The following is a 21408-nucleotide window of genomic DNA, read 5'->3' on the forward strand; positions in this document are numbered from 1 at the left end:
GCTTAACTTTTTTGAAAATAGTGTCTCTGGAAGAAGCCGAAGTCTGAATTTCCTGAGCTACAGGGCTCAAACCGGTTGTGTCCCTTCTACAACAGGCAACTACAGCAGGCGAGGAGCAGGTTCTAACTCGCCATCCACCACCACAGCCCCTTGCAGCACACGTGCTGCTCGTCTTTGCCTTGCACTGTGCACACACCAGGTGCCCAGCGTGTTATCACATAGCCTACGTACCGTCTTGATATCCCTTCAGCTCAACAAAAAAGCAGGTGAGCACCGAAAATAAAGTGCTGTCACAGGGGACAATCTGTCCTGTAGAATACCACAGGGAGAAAAGTGAAGCAGGAAACTGTGGTCAGACAGACTTTCTGCCCCAAACTTGACAGCCTGAAATACCGGTAGCAATGTGGCTCTCCCCAGCCCTCGCAGCGTCCCTGGACACCGGTTAAAGATCAATCCAGAAACAAAACCAAGCCTGAGACAACCTCTCAGAATCAAACAGAACTATGTTTATGGCCTCAGAGACAAATTAGCCAAGCAGCCAAGGATAAGCCTTGTATTACAAGACTTTAAACCCCCTTTATTGAATATGTAATCTTGTTGAGCAAAGATATGGTACCTTCGCACCCATGTCCTGCTTACAAGGAAGCCAGATCAGATTTTGCTGACCCTGTGCCGTGGGCTGGGCTGCCACAGCCCGGGTGGTCCACACTGTGCAATTCAGTGAGGGCTCCAGGTAGCCTTGGTACCGGCTAAATCTGAGACCTGGAAAGAAAGATCCCAGGACACCAGCAAGCTAGCCTGCTCTCTCTTCCTTTCCTGCTGGGCCTCAAAAGCCCAGACTGGGAGCTTGCCATGTCCTCTCTCACCTTGTGCCAGACCAGTTTCCAAAGCTCTTTCCTAACCTCCTAGTCATATGCATGCCCTTGGGGGTCCAGACAATGAAGAGTTTTTCTTCCAGAACATAGCTGGAACTTGCATGATCTGCACAAAATGAAGACATAAAGGGGGGTTTGATCAGGTGCAACCAGTTCTTTCTCAAGATCTCCACCCTCAAGACACCCAGAGCATGGGCACTGCAATGTGTATCTCTGTCCCACCTAGACCTGCAATCTGGATGCCAGCAATAGTCCTTTGGAAGCAGATCATTCCTACAGCATGATCCCAGAGCTAAGATAAACGCCCCTGAGGACTGGGAGACGAGGAAGATTCACGTTGTCATCTCGGCATCGCCCAAGGCTGTCACTGTGGCTGCAGGAGAAGGGGGAAGCAAGACTCTGGGCAAAGGAGGTGACAGAAGCAAATCTATTTTGTCTCTGCTGTATGCAAATACCGCCCAGAGGGGCACTCCTGCTGTGTGCATGTCTAGTGTACGTGGGGAGTGGATGGCGAACTTTGCGTTGATAAAGTCCTAGCCAGAAAGAAAAGCGATGGTTTCAGGTACACTCCGGTTTCTGTAGTGGAAAGCCAAGAGCAGGCAAGCGTTAAGTGCATAGATGCTGGGACATTGCATAGGATGGCAGGTGGGCAGGTAAGAGCACGAATCTGCTGCGTTATGGCTCAAGGGCTGCGAGTGAGCCATGTCTGCCGCCTGCATCCGCGCTGCCAGTGCAGATGGCACCTCTGCCCATCAGCTCCCTCTGAGCTGAGGCATCCTCCGCTCTCCTCGGCGGGAGAGGCAGCTGCCAGGTGTTGTGTTCGAGAACAAGTGTATGCCAATACCCAGGATCACAGGCAGACGGCTGAGCGCAAGCTCAGGTGTCAATATAAACAGTCGCTACCATCAGGTAGAGTCTTTCTAAAGCTGACGTGCCAGTCGTCGCATTCTGCTGTCTTTGCTGGGATTGCACGCGACCCAGTCTCACATGGAACTGAGTAAAGAAAGCTGTATTCCAGGTTTTTATGAGACATCTGGAGATTTGGTTTCCCCACCTGCAAACCAAAAATAGCATTTATGTTCACAACGCAAGTCAGTTAAGAGCAGATTTTCATGCCTGTAAATATAAAATATAAATTCTAGTCAGTGAAATCCGAAGGTAAGAAATGTTGTCTGAGAGCCACGGGATCAGGCTCTGACCTTGAGAAGCAGTAGAGTGGTCACTGCCAACTGTACCCTGCCAGTGAAAATGAAAACAGTCATCCCAGGCCAAATCCCGCAGTTGCTAATAACCAAGCTAAGAGAATGCCACCCACTGGCACGGATTTGTTTCCCCTGTTTTCAGTTTTGGCTTAGAATGGGTCTTACCAGGAAGACACTCTTCTTCACACTTAATGGGATTAAACATCCCCCATACTTTCCTGCTGTCTGCATTCTTTCTATAGAAATGTAGACATGCAAACATCTCACTTTCAAACCTCCCCTCCCAAATCCAAGAAATATCATTTGTTTCAAGTCCTACTTACTTAAGACTAATTCATAAAATACTCAGCTATTCACAATACAGAAGCTTTCTCTCCAGTACAAGGAATTAAGCATGCCTTTGTTTCCCTCTCCCCCAGGAAAACCAGAAATAAAGGACCTAATTTTGAGCAAAACATGTATTGCCACCACTAATATAAAACTCATATAAGACAAAAAAAAAAAAGGGCTTTAATTAGTTTCAACACAACAATTTTCCTTCTAGAGTATATATCAGATTAAAATAAGTAACAAACAGTTCGATTAGTCAGGACTAATGAATTCTGAACACTTGTGGTCTATAGGCACACACTTTGTGTTTTATGATCTAGATGTTAACTTACTTCATATGATATGTGAAACACTGCCTCTTGTTGGCTAGTATTTCTGCAAAAAAAAAAGCGTAATTCTAACAGTATTTCTGAGAGCATTTGAATATAACCAGAAAAGACATTAACAGAAACGCACACTTTGCTAATTCACACTGTGTCAGAAAACTATGGCATTTTTTAATCATGTTAGCCTCCTTTTTATGAGGAGCAGAAAAATCTCAACTTCTGTTTCCTTTGCAATGAAGGATTGTTTTCATGAACATTCAAGGCTCCTTTTCTGGGTTAGGAAAGCAAGATGATATTGTTTTTCCATTTACTTTCTCCTCTAGAGCATGCTGCTTTCAAAAACAAGGTCTGTGTCCCCAGGGTCGGATGGCATAACTGTGTATACTGGCTCCGAGGATTTAGCTGTCCATCTCCTGAGGCTACGTGGGATTCTTTTCCATGCTCAGAGGATTATCTTTAATATTAATCTCCCAATGTTTGTAATGAGCCATTTCATTTGCAAGTCGGAAGGCTTGCTAGGAACTGTCTGGCATTTGCCCTGATGGTTCTTGCTCTGCACTCCACAGCACTGCATGATTTTTAAGGTGGGCAGACTGTTTCCCAGCTGGCAAGACAGCGGTGATCCAGCCTTAGTCAACCACGGACCAGGACCAGAGGTCTTCTAAGTGCAACAGAGGTCTTCTGCCAGCACTGAATGTAAGGAGTTGATGCACTCTTAGCTCTGAAAAGTCCCTTGGTGCTGTAAAGTAACATGATTCGTATTAAATCTGGCTCTCAAAATGGAAGAACTTAAAAGCTGCAGGGACTTGGTCCCTGGAGGAGAATCGCGATGCTTGCCTTAGGTGCTCTGAGCGTGCAATGCTCGTCATCATGCGCGTGGAAATAGTGGGCAGCGACTGGGTGACGGAACACATGAAAAAATGAAGGCAAGAAGTTCTCAGCAGTTTCTCCTCTTTGCTTGTGCTCTACAGCTGTATTTTTTTTCCTGCCAGAAGTACCTACTCTAACCCTTCCGAGGAGCTGCCCAGAGCACACATACGGGAGAGCAGGAGCTATAGACATTCACCTGTTATACAGCAGACAGCTAATCAGAGCACTGCTCACAAACGAGGGCAGGGTCTCAGACCCAACTGCAGCCCCACCAAATTCAAACTCGCCTCCTAAACCTTGAGACTAGTCTAATGACCGGAGTGGAGAGTTTCCACCTCCTGCTCGTGGCTGTGCCTCAGCCCAGGCAAGGTTTCAGCGCTCCCTGCGACAGACAAATCAAGAGATGCCACAAGGGATCATGCATGCCCCAAAACTTGCAGAGAGTCCCAGTTAAAATGACTAGACCAGCTTTATTAAATGTGTAACAGACAATAGCTGGATACAAGATTCACGTGGATGGAGACACAGTGATCAGTGAACTATGTATTTTGCCATCAGAATAGCCAAAGTAGGCATATGCTCAACTCTGAGGATGGTCTCAAGAGTTTTTTTTGCTGGAGTAGAACATGACTCCTTAGGACCTTATCCAGCAGAAGGTACAAAATGTGGTAATTGTGAGAAAGAAACCGGTTCCTTTTTACAAGACAGAAAACCAGAAGATTCGTATTTGGCCTTATGTCCGTACAAAGGCCTGGCTGAGAAGAGGGAGCACAAGCCTGTTGTTTGCTATTGAGGGAAATGCTATTGGAAGGAATAAGTGAACAAGAGTCTGTTTGGGAAGGAAGGTGGGCGCACAGCAGTGACCGAGCTGCTGGGCAAGCAGGAGGTCAGGGAGGACGGTCACTCCTTCAGCAGGAGAAAGTCGGTCGGTGGAGTATTTTAGATTTCTGCTGCAAGGAGCATTGCAAACAGTATCTGCGGCACGGAGAACAGGTGCAAAGAGGGAGTTTTGAGGATGAAGCACCGGAGGACAAGCCACGTTTGAGTCGCTAGTGCAGACACTGCCTGTGCCGGGGCGATGGGGCTGAGTGCGTTAACATCCTGTGTGAAGGACCACATGCACGCACTTGGTGAGGAACAACTTGTTATCTCCCTTCATCAGGACTCAACAAGGATTTCAAGCGAGGTCACTGTTTGTTTTGTCTGTTCTTTTTCTCCTGCCCTGCCCCAATCTGCAGGACATGTTGTTCTCTCAAAGCAAAAAGAAATACGGTCCTGCACGCACGTGGAATAGAAATCTGTCCGGTCTTTGCCAAATGGGAAAATCTTTGTATTTGTTTCTTTGCTTCTCCACCATGGGGAACAGACAGATATGAGGCAGCAACATCGCAGTGGGTCCTGCATGGAGAGGATGCAGGTGGTGCATCACATGCTTGTGCACTGCAGGAGGCTGAGAGCAGGAGAAGATTTCAGGCACCCCTCTTTTCTGCAGCCCTGTTGGCAACCATATATCCCATGCCTGGATGCGTGACTCTTTCCAGTTAGGAAACTGGGAAATCATACGCCTAACTTCGGTTCAGGAATTGCAAAGCAGGAGCCAAGAAGTTTCCAGGGAAACCTGTTTCATAACATGGACCACAGTGTTTCAGCTTCCAGATTGAAACGGAATTTATTTTTATTATATTAAATTCTTACATGCCACAATTATTTTCTGTCTGTGTGTACACGGAAACACATATTTGTGCTTCACAAATACTTTGAACCATCAAAAGATAGGCCAGACGGTGCTGTTTGCTCTGCATGAGGAGTAGAGCCGCACTGAAGATGACAGCTTTGGCAAGTCAGAGTGTCTCTGGATAAAATCACTGTGTGCTCAGATCAGTGATACCAGTGCGCAGGAGTGACCGCACCATCTTCAAAGCCTATCTGATGAGTTGGGGAAAATCCTGACGGCTTCAGTAAAAAACCTTCCCTGCACTTTTGACACCAGCAATTGTAATGAGACATTCCTGGAGCCATCTCCAAGCCGTATGTTTTGCCCAGGGAGTGGCATTAGGGTTATTAAATCTATGCTCTCAAGCTCTGTGCTCACAGCTCCCAGAATACATTTCTCTTATCTGGATCTCCATGAAAACCCTTCTGACAGTCTGTAGCACAAGCCACTGGCAAAATAATCCTGTGAGTAAAACCACCACCTCCAGGAAGAGCAAAGGATTCACCTGTGGGGGATGCTGAGCAGAACGGCCAGACCAAAAAGATGCCACATTAGTCTTCATGTTTGCACAAAAAGCAAAAAATGTTGAAGTGCAGTAACAACAACAAAAAAGGTATTTATAATTTTCTCTGAATCTTGTGTATTTGTGAAGACGCTGTCTCTTCCATGAACACAACTTTGACTTGGTTAAAGCCAAAAGCATTCTTATGTTTTTTGGGTCTACCATTTAGGCCAGCTTACACAACTATGTTCGTTTCAGCACATCAATAGTTCCAGGTATTTCGTTCAATAATGCTTGAGTATTTCATTGCACTTATTTCCCTGTATTTATTGCATAGAAGCTGATTTTGAACCATGAAATAAAAAATGAAAATTGTCTTTGATTCTTTCTGTGAAAATTAACAGAATAACAGATTAGCACAAAACTGCATGTGGTATTTTTACTATGTTACCACCAGTAGAAGTAACACAGGAGTAAATTCCGCTGCCAGCAAACCGGGCACACATTGTGATTTCTTACTGGTTTACACTAATGCCGGTGAAGCTGAATTTACAGTAGTAGCTTGAGGTCAACAGTGTAGGCTGAGCTATAGCAAAATGTATCTGACAGCAGGATATGCCTGAACTTAAGCAATTTTCTAGTCAAACCTCTGCATGATCAGTCAATTTAACATAATTTTATGTTGAGCACATAGGCACTTTATTGCTGTAAAGCTCTCAATACAATTTAATCCTTTGCAGATCAAAGCTCTCACTGTGCATTTCTCTGCAGGATGATGACTTTGGATGTAGGATATTGGAGTACTAAGCATTTGCATGGTAGAAACATATTGGAGATCTCCTATAGGTTGTAAAATAAATAATAATAAAAAAAAAACCCCTGAATATTTTTGTTCAGGTCCCTGACACAAATTGACTTATTTTGGATACGTGCCAAGAAAAATGAAATCAGAATCTTCCGCACTGGCTTTCTCTAAAACATCTCCTAAAAGATGCCTGCTGAACTTAGCATTTTTTGTCAGGTACGCACTTGAACATGAAATACATTCAGACATCTTTTATGAAAGTGAATTTATTTACGTTGGCATACGAGTGATAACAAACTCCTGAAACACATCCATTCCTTCACCTGATCTACATACGTATTTAAGTAGCTTTAGGTAAAGCTAGTCCAGAAAGGGGGGTGAGTGTCTCCTTCACACAGCAAACTACGAAATGGTACACCTATGTTAACCACAGCTCCTTCTAGCCCTGAAAATGCAGAGAATGGCCTCTTGTGGAGACACGATGGCTCCTTTCGTAGGGAAGAAAGCAAAGGCAGCAAGTGTCCTGGTGTTCTTCACTACAGAGGAACAAAGCGAGGGGTTGAAGGAGTTAGTCATCTGAGCATGGCACTCGGTTTGAAAGCTGGCTAGCTGTGGATTCATTCGTCTCACAGAAACAAAGAAAAGTTTATACTATCAAATTTTGAGTAACGCCAGAGATCAGGGAACAAGAGGAGGCATTCTGTCTGGCTATGTCGAGTCAAGCGGATTGCAGAGGTACTCCTCCTGTCCAGGTGTGGCTGCAGGCACCTCTGAGTCAGAGCACACCGCGGCCCTGCTCCAGCGACAGCAGAGAGGAGCTGAGAGAAACCCACGTTACTAAAGCACTGAATTTCCTACAGACAGAATATTTAAAAAAAAGAAAAATAAAAAAAGGTGCTAGAACAGTAACAAAATTAATCTCCTGATCTTAAACCATGCAAGCACCACCTAGAGATTTACAGTTCGACAAATGCTGGCAGCGGACGTCATCCAACTGATCTGCTCTGAAAACACTGATGCATTTACAGTAAATCCCTAACCAGGCCAGTTGTGCAACAAGTTGAAGTGACACAAAGTATTAACATTTATGGTGGTGAGTCAAAAATCAAACAAACATCCTCCTTTTATAAGCTTTCTCACAGCGTGTAGTAGCATGTACTGCGAGTAACGAAACATCTGTTACAGCCGTGACTCTTGCAACTGAGCAAGTGTTGCAATCATTCTGTGGGGCCAGGCTTCACGTTAAGGCTTTCGTGGGTAGATGGGAAGTATCAGCAATGGACAACTGATTTGGGAAGAATGAAATAAAATAAAGAACTCTTAAAGAGCCGGGTTTGCTGTGTAGAATATAAAAAAGTATTATATTGCAAAGTGTCCAAAACTAATTTTAACTCCAGACTGAGAGACTTATTTCCACGTTACTTGCAGTTCATCCAAGCGCCCAGAAAGCCCCTTTTCAGCAGGTTGTAGATATGGGCAGAAAAGTGAATTATAAAATGTGCTTAGATGGTTCATTCTTGTATAAAGGTGCCCACTATGCTTCAGATGCCCTGCACCCAGATTTAGAGGCTGACCCCTCTGCAGAGGGGTACGGGTCTCCCCAACTGCCCTGTGCTGCTGTGCATTGCTGCCATGAAGCATTCATTCCACCCCCCCACCCCCCATAAGTTTTGCCATTGACCACAAAGACTAGGTCCAGACCAGCATAAACAGAGTCAATACAATTCCTGGGAGTCAGAAATTTAAGACTGGATGCAGCAGAACATGTACTAATTAAATGTAGACATACTCTCATTCCCATCAGTTCCCATGTGTACTTAAGAAGCACTTGTTTAAGGGTTTTGCTGACTAGAAGTAGTTTCCTGTGTCTGTGAATGCTTTTGCATTAAAGATTATGTCTGCTTTGGATATGAGTGATGACCGTAAGCTGCACAGTCCTACCAGCTATTACAGAACTGGGACACAGAAAGTGGGGTTTGTTTGGCTTTTTTTTTTTTTTCCCCCAAGCTCAGCAAGTAATTACATACAGTGAAATTTGTATATCACTGTAGTGAAATTCACAGAAAGGTTTCCGTAACAAAAGGTTTCTTTGAAAGGGAGAGGTTGTTGCTCTGAGCTTCAGAGCTTGCCCAGTGTTTAGCCTTTAGGCAAGTTCCTGAAGAAGGTATGAAAGGCTTGCATTCTCATTTACGGTATTTCTATACTATGCTCAGAAATGTTCAGAGGAAAATTCCCTTGGTCTCCTGCTTTAATGTGTTTTTCTTCCAGAGTGTCTGTGCAGAAGCAGAGTTAATGATTCCTACAAGATCAGCCTGCCTCCCCCTCTCAGTTCTGAAATTCTTCCTCTGCATTTTTTTCTTCCAAGGAAGGAACTTTTCTTGCTCATTTGTGACCCCAGATTAGTGATCTAACTCATTTATAATACAATACTTGAACCCTTCAATCAGAACAGGGATATCTGCGTAGCACCCACAGAGATTAACATAAAATTAAAGTCTTTGGAATTCCCCCTTGTTTCTGACTGTGAGAAGAGTGAGAGAGTTTAATATTATGAAACCAGCAAGGTAATGCAGTCGACAGCACACGGCTGCCAGTGGTTTCACTCTTGTCCTTCATCTCCCCTTCCCTCCGTTTGTTTCAGATCATTGCATATTTTATCATGTCACCATTTCAATTTCAAGCTTTCTGGCTCAAGACCGTGTCTTTATTTGAATTTATAAAGTTCACGGATTTGAGTACTCAAAAACCAGTGGGAAGGGTACAGCTTAGGAAACTTAGAACAACTGTGTAATTAAAAACTTTTCCTGTCCAACAGGGCGTCTGCATCATCTTCCAGCTCCAGAAGCAGCGAGCAAAAACACCAGATTTGTTTGTATCAAAGGGACTCTATTGTTTTTTTATTAATCAGTGTTACACATACAGGTTAATAAAAAAAGCTACAGTTTGTGAAATATGTCATCTAGCTACAAGATACATATCTAGGGCGATTGCCATGGTATCTATTGATGCTCAGCCACTGTGAAAAATTTACAGTTTATTTTCTGATATACAAAACCTCAAGCAAACATTCCTTGTTAAACATTCAGTAAAGCTCACAGCATTCTACTACACAGTTTCATATAGTGTTTTAGTGCAAAAGGAAGTACAAATATAAAAATACCGAGGCTTGAATTAAAAAAAAAAACAAAACAAAACCAACAAAAAACCCAACAAAAAACCAAGCAAGCCGTGGAGTTAGAGGTGAGTATCTGCTATGGGTATTCTTCTAAGCTCTACGATCTGGGAGTTAGCCATGCTGCCACCGTCCTGGCTGCCATGACAAGACTCGTTATCGCTGACACTGAGACCTGCACCTGAAACAGCAAAACAAACAGGGGAAAAAAAAAAAAAAAAAGAATCAGTGAGAAAGAAATCCTGACACAGAAATGGTGATATTGTGTCCTGCTCTGCTTTATTCTGGTTATTGAAATGCTTCCCTACCTCACAGCAATGTGGCAAATTTCCTCCTACTAGTCTACAATTGTGAACCCACAGATTGTAACTTTATCTGACGTAGTTTTGTACCATCCCGATACGCTTTTTCATCATTCCACTGTCAGTCACTTTATTTGTCTCAGTAAATGGTACAATAGCTATTCAGAGGTTGCCTTGAAATCACAAGAGCATAAATCAAGGCCTGGCTTAGGCTGGGCTCATGGTCTGGCTGTTACAGTCTGGTATTTCCAAGGACTTCTTCATGAAAAATTGATTTTTAATGATACAATTTCCCTGTTAAACTATAATTCCAGCTGTTTTAATAGGATTGTAATTTCAACATGAGAAAAGATGCTGACTAAATATTCTTTAAACCCACATTTGGCACAAGCTGGTGTATTGTGTTTTTCTTCTACTGTGAGAGAATACGAGACTTTAGCCCATGGAAACTTCCAAAACATGTCTGGAAGAGACCTCAGGAGGCCACCTTCTCCATGCTTTTGTCACAGGAGTTCTGCTAGCTTGTTGCTTTTTTGGCACTTTTGGGATTTTTTGCGGGGGAGGTTTGAGTAGACTACTGTGAAGATACATAATTTTTGTGTGATTTGCATTTTCACACTAAAAAAATATTTTCAGGACTTTCTATCAGTTGTACAGTGCATCTCTTATTTCTGCCTCAGCTGTCATTCCAGGCTTTGGCTTGTTTGGCAAAACACAAGATAAGGGTCATTTACTTATTTGGAGTTACCTCATCATTTTCTATGCCCCGTATTGTTCCACTGTTACAGTTTTTCCATTGCACCCTTACTTCCACAACCCCCCAAGCAGAAAAGAAATATGGAAAAGGGGACAGCGGTGGTATACTCCTTTGCTGTGGGAAGTCAGGCTGAAACCTTGGAAGATGGAGCTTGGTCCAGAGAACCTGAGCAGAAGACCCTGCAGGACTAGGCAGGCTTTCCTGCAGAGGTCTGGAAGAAGTCCTGGTAGGGGCCAAACTCAGATGCAGCACTGTGTGAACCCAGACCTACTGCGTCCAGGTGAAAACTGTGTGTTTCTGCACTGTGATCCTTCTTACACCTGGTTTTGGTGTTTGGGTCGCTGAGTGAACATGCATGCATTGCCATCTACTAGATGTGTCTTGTTCTTGGACCTGTATGACCCAAGCTCTTGAGACCAGCAATTACAGTCAGAGTATGACAAGAGTAAAAATCCATCAGCGTACAGAGATACAAGACGATTAGGCTCTGAATCATTAAAATACTTGATTATAAGGGTACTGAAGATGATTAAGCCATACTTACTGATTTAAATTTATATTTTCATTGAATCATGGTCCTAGTAACTAAAAGCTGCTTGAAAGTTCTGGGAAAAACAGCAATTGCATAAGCAAGTTATTTGGGTTTTTTCCTTATCTTCTCTAAAACTGTTTGTTTTAGAAAGGAAACATGAGTGTAATAAAGAAGATAAATCAGACTGCTGTATTTACCATTTGGGGACGGCAGAACAAGGTAATAACCTTGAAGTAAATAATATAGTTTGAATGGAGAAACAAAACAATACTTCTGATGTAGCGTTGTTAACGTTGGAATTCACTCAAAACATTTACTTAGGTTGAAGAGGATCCAAAATTCAAAAAGGGAAAAAATACATTATTGAAAACAATAAAATCATGTTATATAAATATGATCATCTCGACTTCAGATTTTAGGGTGAACACTGTTGGGGTTAGAAAGGTATTTGTCTTACTGGTGGCTATACTGCAATTATTCAGTATGGGGTTTCTTAAAGAATCTTGTACTGGTCACTATAAAAATATCAGATACTGGTCTAATAAGGTATTACACTATGTGTATTCTTAAATGTCACATATCTGCATGCTTTGTGCTTGCTTTGTGCAAAGTAAGAGGAGATTTTTTTTGTTGTTGTTACGGAGGTTCTTATCAGGAACTTGGTAAACCAAGAGACTGAAACAGACTACTTTGGGTTTACAAGGGTCTTGTTCTGCTGCTGATGCAAAGACTATGTGAAGAGCTGATCCTTTTTAGGAACAAGAGCTGAAACGTAACCAGGATACCAGCTTACCAAACAGTTGGCAGACTGGGAAGGGTAAGACAGTTTACACAGTGGAGTTTCACGGAGTTCATAGGTCCAGCTTGTTCTCAGATTAGAGCAGAAGTTAAACTCAATCAGATCCCAAGAAGAACGTACTCCCCTAGAGATGCTAGAGTTGGATGGTTGGTACGTAGCAGGGAGTATTACTTTTCCCCAGTTTGTGAAGAAACTATTTGAAGAAAAAGACACAGGAAAATGAGGCCTTTCTTCCTTTCTTTTTGTATCAAGGGACTGGAGAAACTGAAAAGTCACAGCTCTCTTTGCAAACCCATAGAGATCCCGCCAGTGACATCTACTGGTTGAAGAATTTCATCATCGCATTCCTACGTGCCCTTGAACACCAGCTGTTATCACCTGCTTGCTCAGAGATATCTCAAACTTTCACTAAAACATTTTAAGGGAGGTGGAGTTAGTTTTGTAATTATTATACTCATATCTCTGGGGAGACTTTTTATCTTCTATGCACTTCTATGTGTAAGACAGATAGAAACAAATAAGCTACATGAAACAACTTTAATTCTTCTTTCAGGGTTTTGACTTTACAGAAATGACACCAACAGGCATCCAGACTTCTACAAAGTTCAGATTGCACTAAAAATGCTTCCTGGTATTATGTAGTCATGTTGAACAGCCAACAGGTAGCATATTTGTGAGCAATCACAAATGAGAGGTTGAATGAATAATGAATATGCAAACTGGCTACTCTTCCTTCCTTTTTTCCTGTGAAGTGAGCCCTTACGAAACAGAAATTATGTAGATTGATAAGGCAGGGCATGAATCTGGCACTTTGACACCATCTACAATTTATCTGCCCTGTGACAGACAGTCTCCAGGATATTGCACTGAACACCTTTCTGAATGTGAAATTTCAAATCACAGAAGCCCAGAATGGTGTAGGTTGGAAGGGACCTCACAGCCCATCCAGTGCCATCCCTGCCATGGGCAGGGACACCCTCCACCAGCCCAGGTTGCCCAAAGCCCCATCCAACCTGGCCTTGAACACTGCCAGGGAGCCAGGGGCAGCCACAGCTTCTCTGGGCACCCTCTGCCAGGGCCTCAGCACCCTCACAGGGAAGGATTTCTGCCTCACATCCCATCTCCATCTCCCCTCCTGCAGCTTCAGGCCATTCCCCTTGGCCTGTCACTCCCTGCCCTTGTCACCAGCCCCTCTCCAGCTTTCCTGGAGCCCCTGCAGGGACTGGAAGGGGCTCTAAGGTCTCCCTGTGGCCTTCTCTTCTCCAGGCTGAACCACCCCAACTCTCTCAGCCTGTCTCCATAGCAGAGGTGCTCCAGCCCTCGGATCATCTCCGTGGCCTCCTCTGGACTCAATCTAGATGTTTTCTCTAGTTCAGGATGCCCAACGTGAGATGCTTAATTCTTAAACTTACAGTGGTAACACCAAGGTTTAAAATATGCAGACTTTGGAACTCTGGCTATATTAGACTCAAAATCATGAGTTGGTTTATATAGCATCATTATTGTAATAGCTGCATTTATGTGGGGTTTTTTAACTTACACAGTAGATTTTTTCACATATTCTCCATGTAAAATATTCATTTAGGGTTTATCACATATGCCTTTATTAAGAGCAAAAATACACTGAGATCTGGATGTAGCAATACCCTCCATTGATACTGCCAGATATATATTTGGAGAGTACCATCTTCTAGGCTGATATTCTCCACTCTTATCTATGTCTTTGCAAACAACTTTCTACGGGGATGGGTCATTGTCAGCCCTGGAGGGGTTCGGGCCTCTCTCAAAGGCTTTGCTGTGTTTTGCATTCACATCTCACCCAAAGGAGAGATGCATCACAGAAGGGGGAGGACAAGAGCATTTGTAGGAGATCGGACTATGGATGGAAGCTCAGAGATCAGTAAAGCTATCATGCATTTATGGTATTTATGCCTTAGAGCAAAGCTGATGGACAGCTTGCTGCTTTGGAACAGATTCCATCTACTTCTGTTGGCTTCCTTTGTAACAACTCCCCAGCCCTAACCAGAGTAGATGTCCTTAGCGAATTCTGCTATATTTGGCCTTAGCCTCAAGGACAGTAACATACGAGACTGTGACAATCTGGAAGGCAACAGCCTTATTAAACTGTTTATCAATATAAACCTGGCACAAGAAATCAGAGGAAAAATGAGATCTAGTCCAAAATGACAGCACTTTTAGAGTTAATTAGTGCAATTAACAAAAACTAATTAGTAAATCATTGTCCTTCTCAGTAAAAGCTAAGCCTTTGATTCATTATAAAAGCCATAAATGAAATATAACAAAATAAATAATTTAAGCCAAATTCATAAACATTAAAAAAAAAAAAAAAAGGTTTTAGCACATATCATTAGGTAGGACATGTCTCTAAACTATTTTTTTCCTACAATAATTGTTCTATAAAATTTCCTTCACATGAATTGCTTTGGAGCTGGCTGGCCTTCAAAAAAATTCCCACAGTATAAGAGATGAGGTGATATAGTTAATTCTAACTATGTATTACGTATGGAAATGAACATATTTGATGGAAAGGAGGAATTAATTGATAAGGCATTCAGAGGCGATGGCTTTATGATACAAGAAGTCCAGATTTTGGATTTCTTGCACTAAACAAAAAAAAAATTCTATGGCCATGTGATGCAAAGCTTGCATAAAGCTAGCATAAAAGCTGGCTAAGAAACAGTACACTGTTGTCCACCTAATTTGCTAGAAATACAGTTGTATCCCTTCACCCGAACCAGTCTGTATTTCAGGTTAATCTGTAATTAGGCCCGGCATTAATGATTACGGAACCAAGGGCTAAGTGCACAGTTCGACACATTTCTTTAGCAATAAGACCAACTGTGCCAACACATGTATTTGTGGAGCTGCTCTGCAAACTGCAAATTACTAAACCATTGCAAGTTAAAGAATAAAGTTGTGCTGTGGGGGTTTTGTTTGTTCCCCCCCCCCCCCCCGAACCTGCACCAGCCATCCTTCATTTCTGCTGCTGAGAGTGGCCAGCTGCAGTGCAAGAGTGGGGCCGGAGGGCAGGAGTGAGATTTTAGTTTTGCCCTGGTTATACCCCCATTCTCACTGATCCTGGCTGCCAGATTAAACCCTGAGGCTACAGCATAAATTAAAGTAACCTTGAGACAGCTCCAAACTACATAAGCAGAAAGGACAGATGAAGTGCAAAGAGGCATAAAGACATTTTTGCATATTCCTCTGCTAATCAGTGTTGATCCCCAGCCAACCTTCAGAGTGGGAGCTAATATTTTAGCACGGCTAAGGCTGAGTTTGGTTATAGATTGACAGTTTTAGGGAAGGACAGATAATGGAGGTTTCTGTTTCTGCTTATCAGAAGTAAAGCTCAAGTGATAGCAGGGCAAGCATTTCTGTTCTTCCTCTATATCCCAAAGCCACACCTCCCAGTTTAGGCGTGATAAAAACAGCTAATGTGGTGCGAAACACCTTTTCCTTGCACTCCCAGGGGCTTGTCTGCTTGAAATGAGGAAATCTCAGCCTACTGAAATAAAGCCTGGTCTAAAAAGGTTTGAGGACTACTCACAGCAAATGACAGACAAGAGCAAGGCAGCAAAAAGGCATCTCAGCTGCACATGCATTTTAGCCTATTTAGAGAAGAGGTGCTGATCTTCCTGTTGCTGGTGACCACTGCTTCCTTGGAGCTGGGACTGGTGCTCCAACTGATGTGGAGTGGCAAGGGGAGAGGGAGGAAGAGGGGGAGAGGAAGGAGAGGAAGAGGAAGAGGGAGAGGAGAAGTCTCTAACCTGAGTTGTTGCGGTTTCATGCGAGTACAAGCAACAACGCAAGAGAGTAAGGAGAAATGTGCTGCCAGGAGGGACCAGGAGACAGGCTCCTTTCAGCGCCTGCTAGCTGAACTGTATCATAAAATTCCCGTCTGACCACAGCTCAGTGAATACTTTAGCAGCATGAGCCTGTACTGCCAGAGAAGAAATCCCACTTTCCACCACCTCATCTCCCTTTTTTATTGCTTCCACGTGGTTCCCTTCCTCATGCCATCAGGAGCACTTCGACTCCTTGGCCATGCACTGAACTGAACTGGAGAGCAGATCTGGATAAAAATAATAAAACAGATATGATTTTTAGTTACAGAAAAGCTCACGTTTTTTGGTTTAAAGTATGTGTTGAGCTGCAGCTTGTATCTAAGGCAATGGCTGATGATAAACATTTACTTTGGTGGTTAAAGCTAGTCTAACCTCAACACCACCTCTTCAGTTTGGCTTTTTCAAATGTTGTGTGTGAGGCTGGAACCAGATGGGACAATGGGTTTGGCTTAGAAATCATCTGGTTTTGTCCCCGTAATGTTGCTGGGGACATAGTTTGGGCACACAAATAAGCACTGGGTCAGGTACTACTTGAATCAGTAATGCCAAAAAATTTTTTTCTCCTACTGTGGCCTGAAATCTCTGCTTCAAATCACATTAATACAAAAGGCTCATAAGAACAAATGATAATAAAACATTAATAAAGAAGACAATAATAAAATTTAGGCAAAATAATGAAAAGCTGGTTCTAGACCTACTTCCTTCCAGGAAGCAGGACTGAAAACAAATTAACTAAGGATGGAGCTTGAAGATTTATAAAAAAAATCATTAAATGCTAAAGTTGTGGTGAATTTTATTAACCATGAGTTTTAACTACTGCTGTTGCCTAGATTGTTTTTCGTGATTTAAGACTCAGCCTTCCACAGTGTGTAGAGTTTACTGCAGAAGATAGGCCAACTGATGTCAACTGAGCTGCTTAAGCAGTAACACTGTCTGTGAGGGTGGCAGTGTTAGATGTGAATGGCCTCATATCCCGTTAACTACCTGTGAATGATCTGGTCTCCTACAAAACATTCAGGAAGGAGTACAAAAGTAAAAGCTACCTTCTTAAGTACTTGAAAAAAAAAGGTTTGCAACTGTAAGCTTATGCACCTAGGTTTGAAAGTCTTGCCCAAAATCTTTAACTGCCTAACAAAGTAGAAGTAGTCTATGAAAATGACCAGGAAAATTATTAGGTACAATACAGATCTTGTGACAGTATTCATTAAAATTTGTATTTATTAGCACTAGGCCATTCATCATCCAATTATCTTCAGAATTAGAAGAGTTTTCTGCAATGTAAATTGGCTCAAGAGATAAAGTATTATGAATATACTGAATAAAACTGCCCCTTCATTAGCAGCATTACCAGTCTTCCAACAATTTTGGCTCTTTCCCTTGGTGTCGCTGAAGGGAACAAACTCCTGAAATTATTGGTGCCAGAGCACTTAACCTGCTTATGTCACCAGTACCTCGCTGTTGTCTCTTGCAAGGCTCAATGGTGTCCCCAAAGATCATTCAGGTGACGTCCTACTACCAGGCTAGTCCATTTGTATTTCACCTGGTGCCTAGAGGAGGTGGGTTTGGGTTAGCATCTGCCAGGTCTTATCAGTCGGCTCTCCTTTGCGGTCATCTTATCAGCCATTCCCATGTTGACCCATCATTGAGTCAGGTTTCCCTTAATTTCTGCTGCCTGTGGCCATGTCTGACTATCTATTTATATCATCATTTGAATAACCTGAAGTTTCACTGGTGGAGTGGGTGAGGAAGCAGGAAAATAATACATAACTGAGGGCAAAGCCTGTGATTTTGAAGACTTGAACTCCAAGGCTATCAAGGCAAATCTGATTACAAATATTTTGGTTTGCAGGTGTAGTTTGCACGTGGACACCTAGAGTGGCCTCCTCTGCTTCGGTCCTCCAGCAGCATGGTGAGCTCACCATAGTTTGCTCTTGCATTTGGGCAGAAGTCTATCTAGTTTATCTTCCCAGTGTGCACTACTTTTCAGGTCCAAATGTATTCTATATAAATATTTTGTCTTACACTTATTGAGATAATTAATATTTATGAAGTTATGCTGTTTCTCACAGAGATATATAACAATAAAGATAGGCATTCCATATACTCTATATATCAATTTGAAAAAGAAAGGAAAAGAAGACAAGACAGCCCATGTCTAGAAGCAGCAAATTTGCCATTTAAGCACTTGTGAAAAAATGTCAGAGCCTCCAATCTGCTGCTGCTTTCTGTAGGTCTGCTTATCATCATGACTCAAAACATATTTCTGCAGACTCCTTCTCTGTTTTTTTAGATAGCCGGCACAATATTTTTCATGGAGTAGCAGTCTAAGGCAAAGCAATTTTACTTCAGATTTTCACTGGCAATCAGACTATATTAACAGCTCTTGTTAATTGGATCTCATGGAATGGTGACACCATTAGCGTGAAGAACAACATAATAACCTTTGCAGAACAAGAAGAATCACTCACCAGTCTTTAAAGCAAATATTAGGTCATCAAACTCCTGTGATTCCTCATCAGCAACCAATGAGCTGGTACTAAATCCTCCAGAAGGGTGGAAAACATTGCCATTTTGTGGACTCTGCTTAAAGGCAGCACTAGCTTGACTAGCAAGCTGCAAGGATGCCCTCTCCCAGTCTGCAGGCACCTGCAAAGTTTAAAAAGACACAAAAATGCAGTAATCATCAAAACTATACTATAGAAACTGGAAACTATGACCAGAGCTGAACTCAAGACCAAAAGATTTTGGAACCAGCTATTCTGTCACTTCTACAGTGAACCAGGTAGCTTTTTTAATTATTTTTTAAATTAAAATATATATATATAACCCAATTACAAGTCATTTAACCTTGTGTTTGTTATGCCAGTTCTAGCTATCTCAAAAAGTTAAAAAAATATTGCTATTTCTGAACATTGGCCCCTGGTATGGAGAGCTTTAACTTAAAGCACTGACAGGTTCCAGCTCACTCCACTCTTACCGTAGCCTCTTCCTGTGCTGGACTCTGCTTCTCCCTTCTATAGCCACTAACCATCATTACTTTCCATTTTATGATCTACAGTTGGCAACCCATAGCTTCCCATGTTTACCAATACAGTATTTTAAAGTAGTTTGCCAGTCTTTGAAGGGTCTGGTGGTGGTATACAGCCCTACAGTTTTGATATCAACTTTGCTATAGTTCATCTACCACTTCAGTATAAGGTGGAGCTACACAAAAAATCAGAATTTCAGTTCATGAGAAAAGAGGTAGTTTTGAAAATCTATCTCCTCCTTAAATGTGATGAAAGCCAAAATACTGCACTCTAAAAAAATATATTTTAGCATAATCAAAATATAGTTTCTTGGTCTATTGCTCATCCGCTGTTTAGGAGCTCAGGAACGTAAAAGCTTGACCTGTAGAGCTGAGAAGCTCTGCTGTCCACTAAAATGGGGAGTCAGGCACCACCTTAAGTGAGATGCTGAGAAGTTGAATAAATTTAGTGGTCTGTCAGGAGGCAGCTGAGGATCTTTAAAAACCAGAGAAACCTGCAAACAAGCAGGTAGAGAAATGGGCAAAACAGCTGCCAGGTGAGCAGGTTGGTTTCCACAAAAATTATTACTAGAACTGACATGTTCCCTTGAAATATTTCAATTCCATTAAATCAGTGTTTTTCCTCAAAAAACTGTTTAGCTGAAAAATTTTCAACTAGCTCTATCAACATGCACATATACATAGCAGCAAAAGTCACCTTAGTTTACTACAGGTAGTGAAAAGTGATACTAGCAGCATTCCAGTTCCAGCAACAAAGAAATTGAAAATCATCTCCCTCAAAATTCCTTTCCTCCCTTTCCTTTCATCTTCCTCAAAATTCATCCCTTCCCCTTCCCCTTCCCCTTCCCCTTCCCCTTCCCCTTTCCTTTTCCCTTTCCCTTCCCCTTCCCCTTCCCCTTTCCCTTTCCCTTTCCCTTTCCCTTTCCCTTTCCCTTTCCCTTTCCCTTTCCCTTTCCCTTTCCTTTTCCCTTTCCCTTTCCCTTTCCATTTCCCTTCCCTTCCTTTTTTTATTCTGATATTATTCTATTCTATTAAGATTTCCAGAAATTTTGCACAGCATGAATTTGGAAAATTAAAGACTTAAAACTCATCTAAGACCTATAGTAAACTGAAAGAATTAACTCAGTATTTTGATTTCTCATGACCTGCTTTTGACAACACTTTAACCAGCCTCTATGAGAAACTGAAGACTCAAATAGAAAAGGCAAAATTCTCTAGACGGGATGTTACCAGGGAATTCTAAGTTCCAAGAATATCACCATGGCTAAAGATAAGAATTTTTATGTAAAAAAAATAATAATAATACCCCCCCCCCAGACAACCTATAATAATTAGCATCTAATTCCTGCATATTACACATCAGTACTGCCATTCAGATCTCCAGATACATTTTCAGTACAGAAGGTAATGACCATAGAGCACTGTCACCTCTTCCATAGCACTGATGAGGTTCTGAGTGGACTTGCTGATCTCTCCACCTGCAGCCGGCAGACCACTGCCATGTGTGAAAAAAGCCGATCCTGGAGTTGTATGCCCATTCATGTCTACAGTATAACTTGCTTTCACAGGACAGCAAAGTTGGTTGTGCAGGATAAAATATACCACAAAGACATAAAGACCCTGAAACAGAGAGAGAAAAAGAGCATCAGCGTGTGAAATGCAGGGAGCTTAGATCAGAACTCGAACGCAGTCGTGGCAAGGTCCTATATGCTGCAGCAGATGCCTTCACTTACACTCACAGGCCATGCCACAAAGGGCTGCAGCCAGTTTCTATGCAAAATAAGAGATGACGTCACTGCCCATCAGAGATCTGGAAGTTAAAACTAAGTTCATATCCTGAGGCCTCCAACTAATCACACGCACACAAAAAAAAAAATCCCCAAACGCAACCCAAAAGTCATAGAAAATGACTATTTGGTTGAACCCACATGCTTGCAAAGCAAAGCCAAGATCTCATCAACAACAAAACCAACTCAAGTTTCACAGTTGTCATAATAGTGAAAATGTGGTTAAGGGCCACCTTCACAATAGGATTTGGCTGCTGGCCCCCAGCCACAGTTCTTTGTTTCCTTACTGACCTGCTGGGTCTTTGCATTCTTGCCCCAATTTCAATCTTATGCAAACTGCACTGCTGCCGTCACAGCTACCAAGTTGTAATTATAAATTAGATTCTCTTTGATATCCACTAATTCAGCACTGAATTACTGTAGTAATCATTTGTGATTACTACAAAGGCTCTGCTGTATGCCTCTGCAGCTCTTTAAAGCTTGCTAATTTTGACCTTTAGACTTAGCCAAGGAAACTATTATAACCATGTCTTTTGTTTGC

At 42.3% G+C, this 21408-nt stretch overlaps 1 protein-coding gene across 1 annotated transcript in view; it reads right to left on the bottom strand.

Annotated features, from left to right (window-relative positions):
- Positions 1-9415: 9415 nt before the first annotated feature.
- Positions 9416-21408, bottom strand: part of ADGRV1 (adhesion G protein-coupled receptor V1) — a 267326-nt gene continuing 255333 nt past the window's right edge. Inside the window, exons 87-89 of the mRNA XM_075740373.1 lie at positions 20509-20700; positions 18521-18698; positions 9416-9977 (exon numbers count right to left, since the gene is read on the bottom strand). Of these exons, the coding sequence (XP_075596488.1) occupies positions 9859-9977; positions 18521-18698; positions 20509-20700 (489 nt within the window). The 3' untranslated portion in view covers positions 9416-9858. The remainder of the gene's footprint in view (positions 9978-18520; positions 18699-20508; positions 20701-21408) is intronic.

This window comes from Balearica regulorum, chromosome Z, assembly GCF_011004875.1.
Source record: "Balearica regulorum gibbericeps isolate bBalReg1 chromosome Z, bBalReg1.pri, whole genome shotgun sequence".
NCBI lineage: Eukaryota > Metazoa > Chordata > Aves > Gruiformes > Gruidae > Balearica > Balearica regulorum.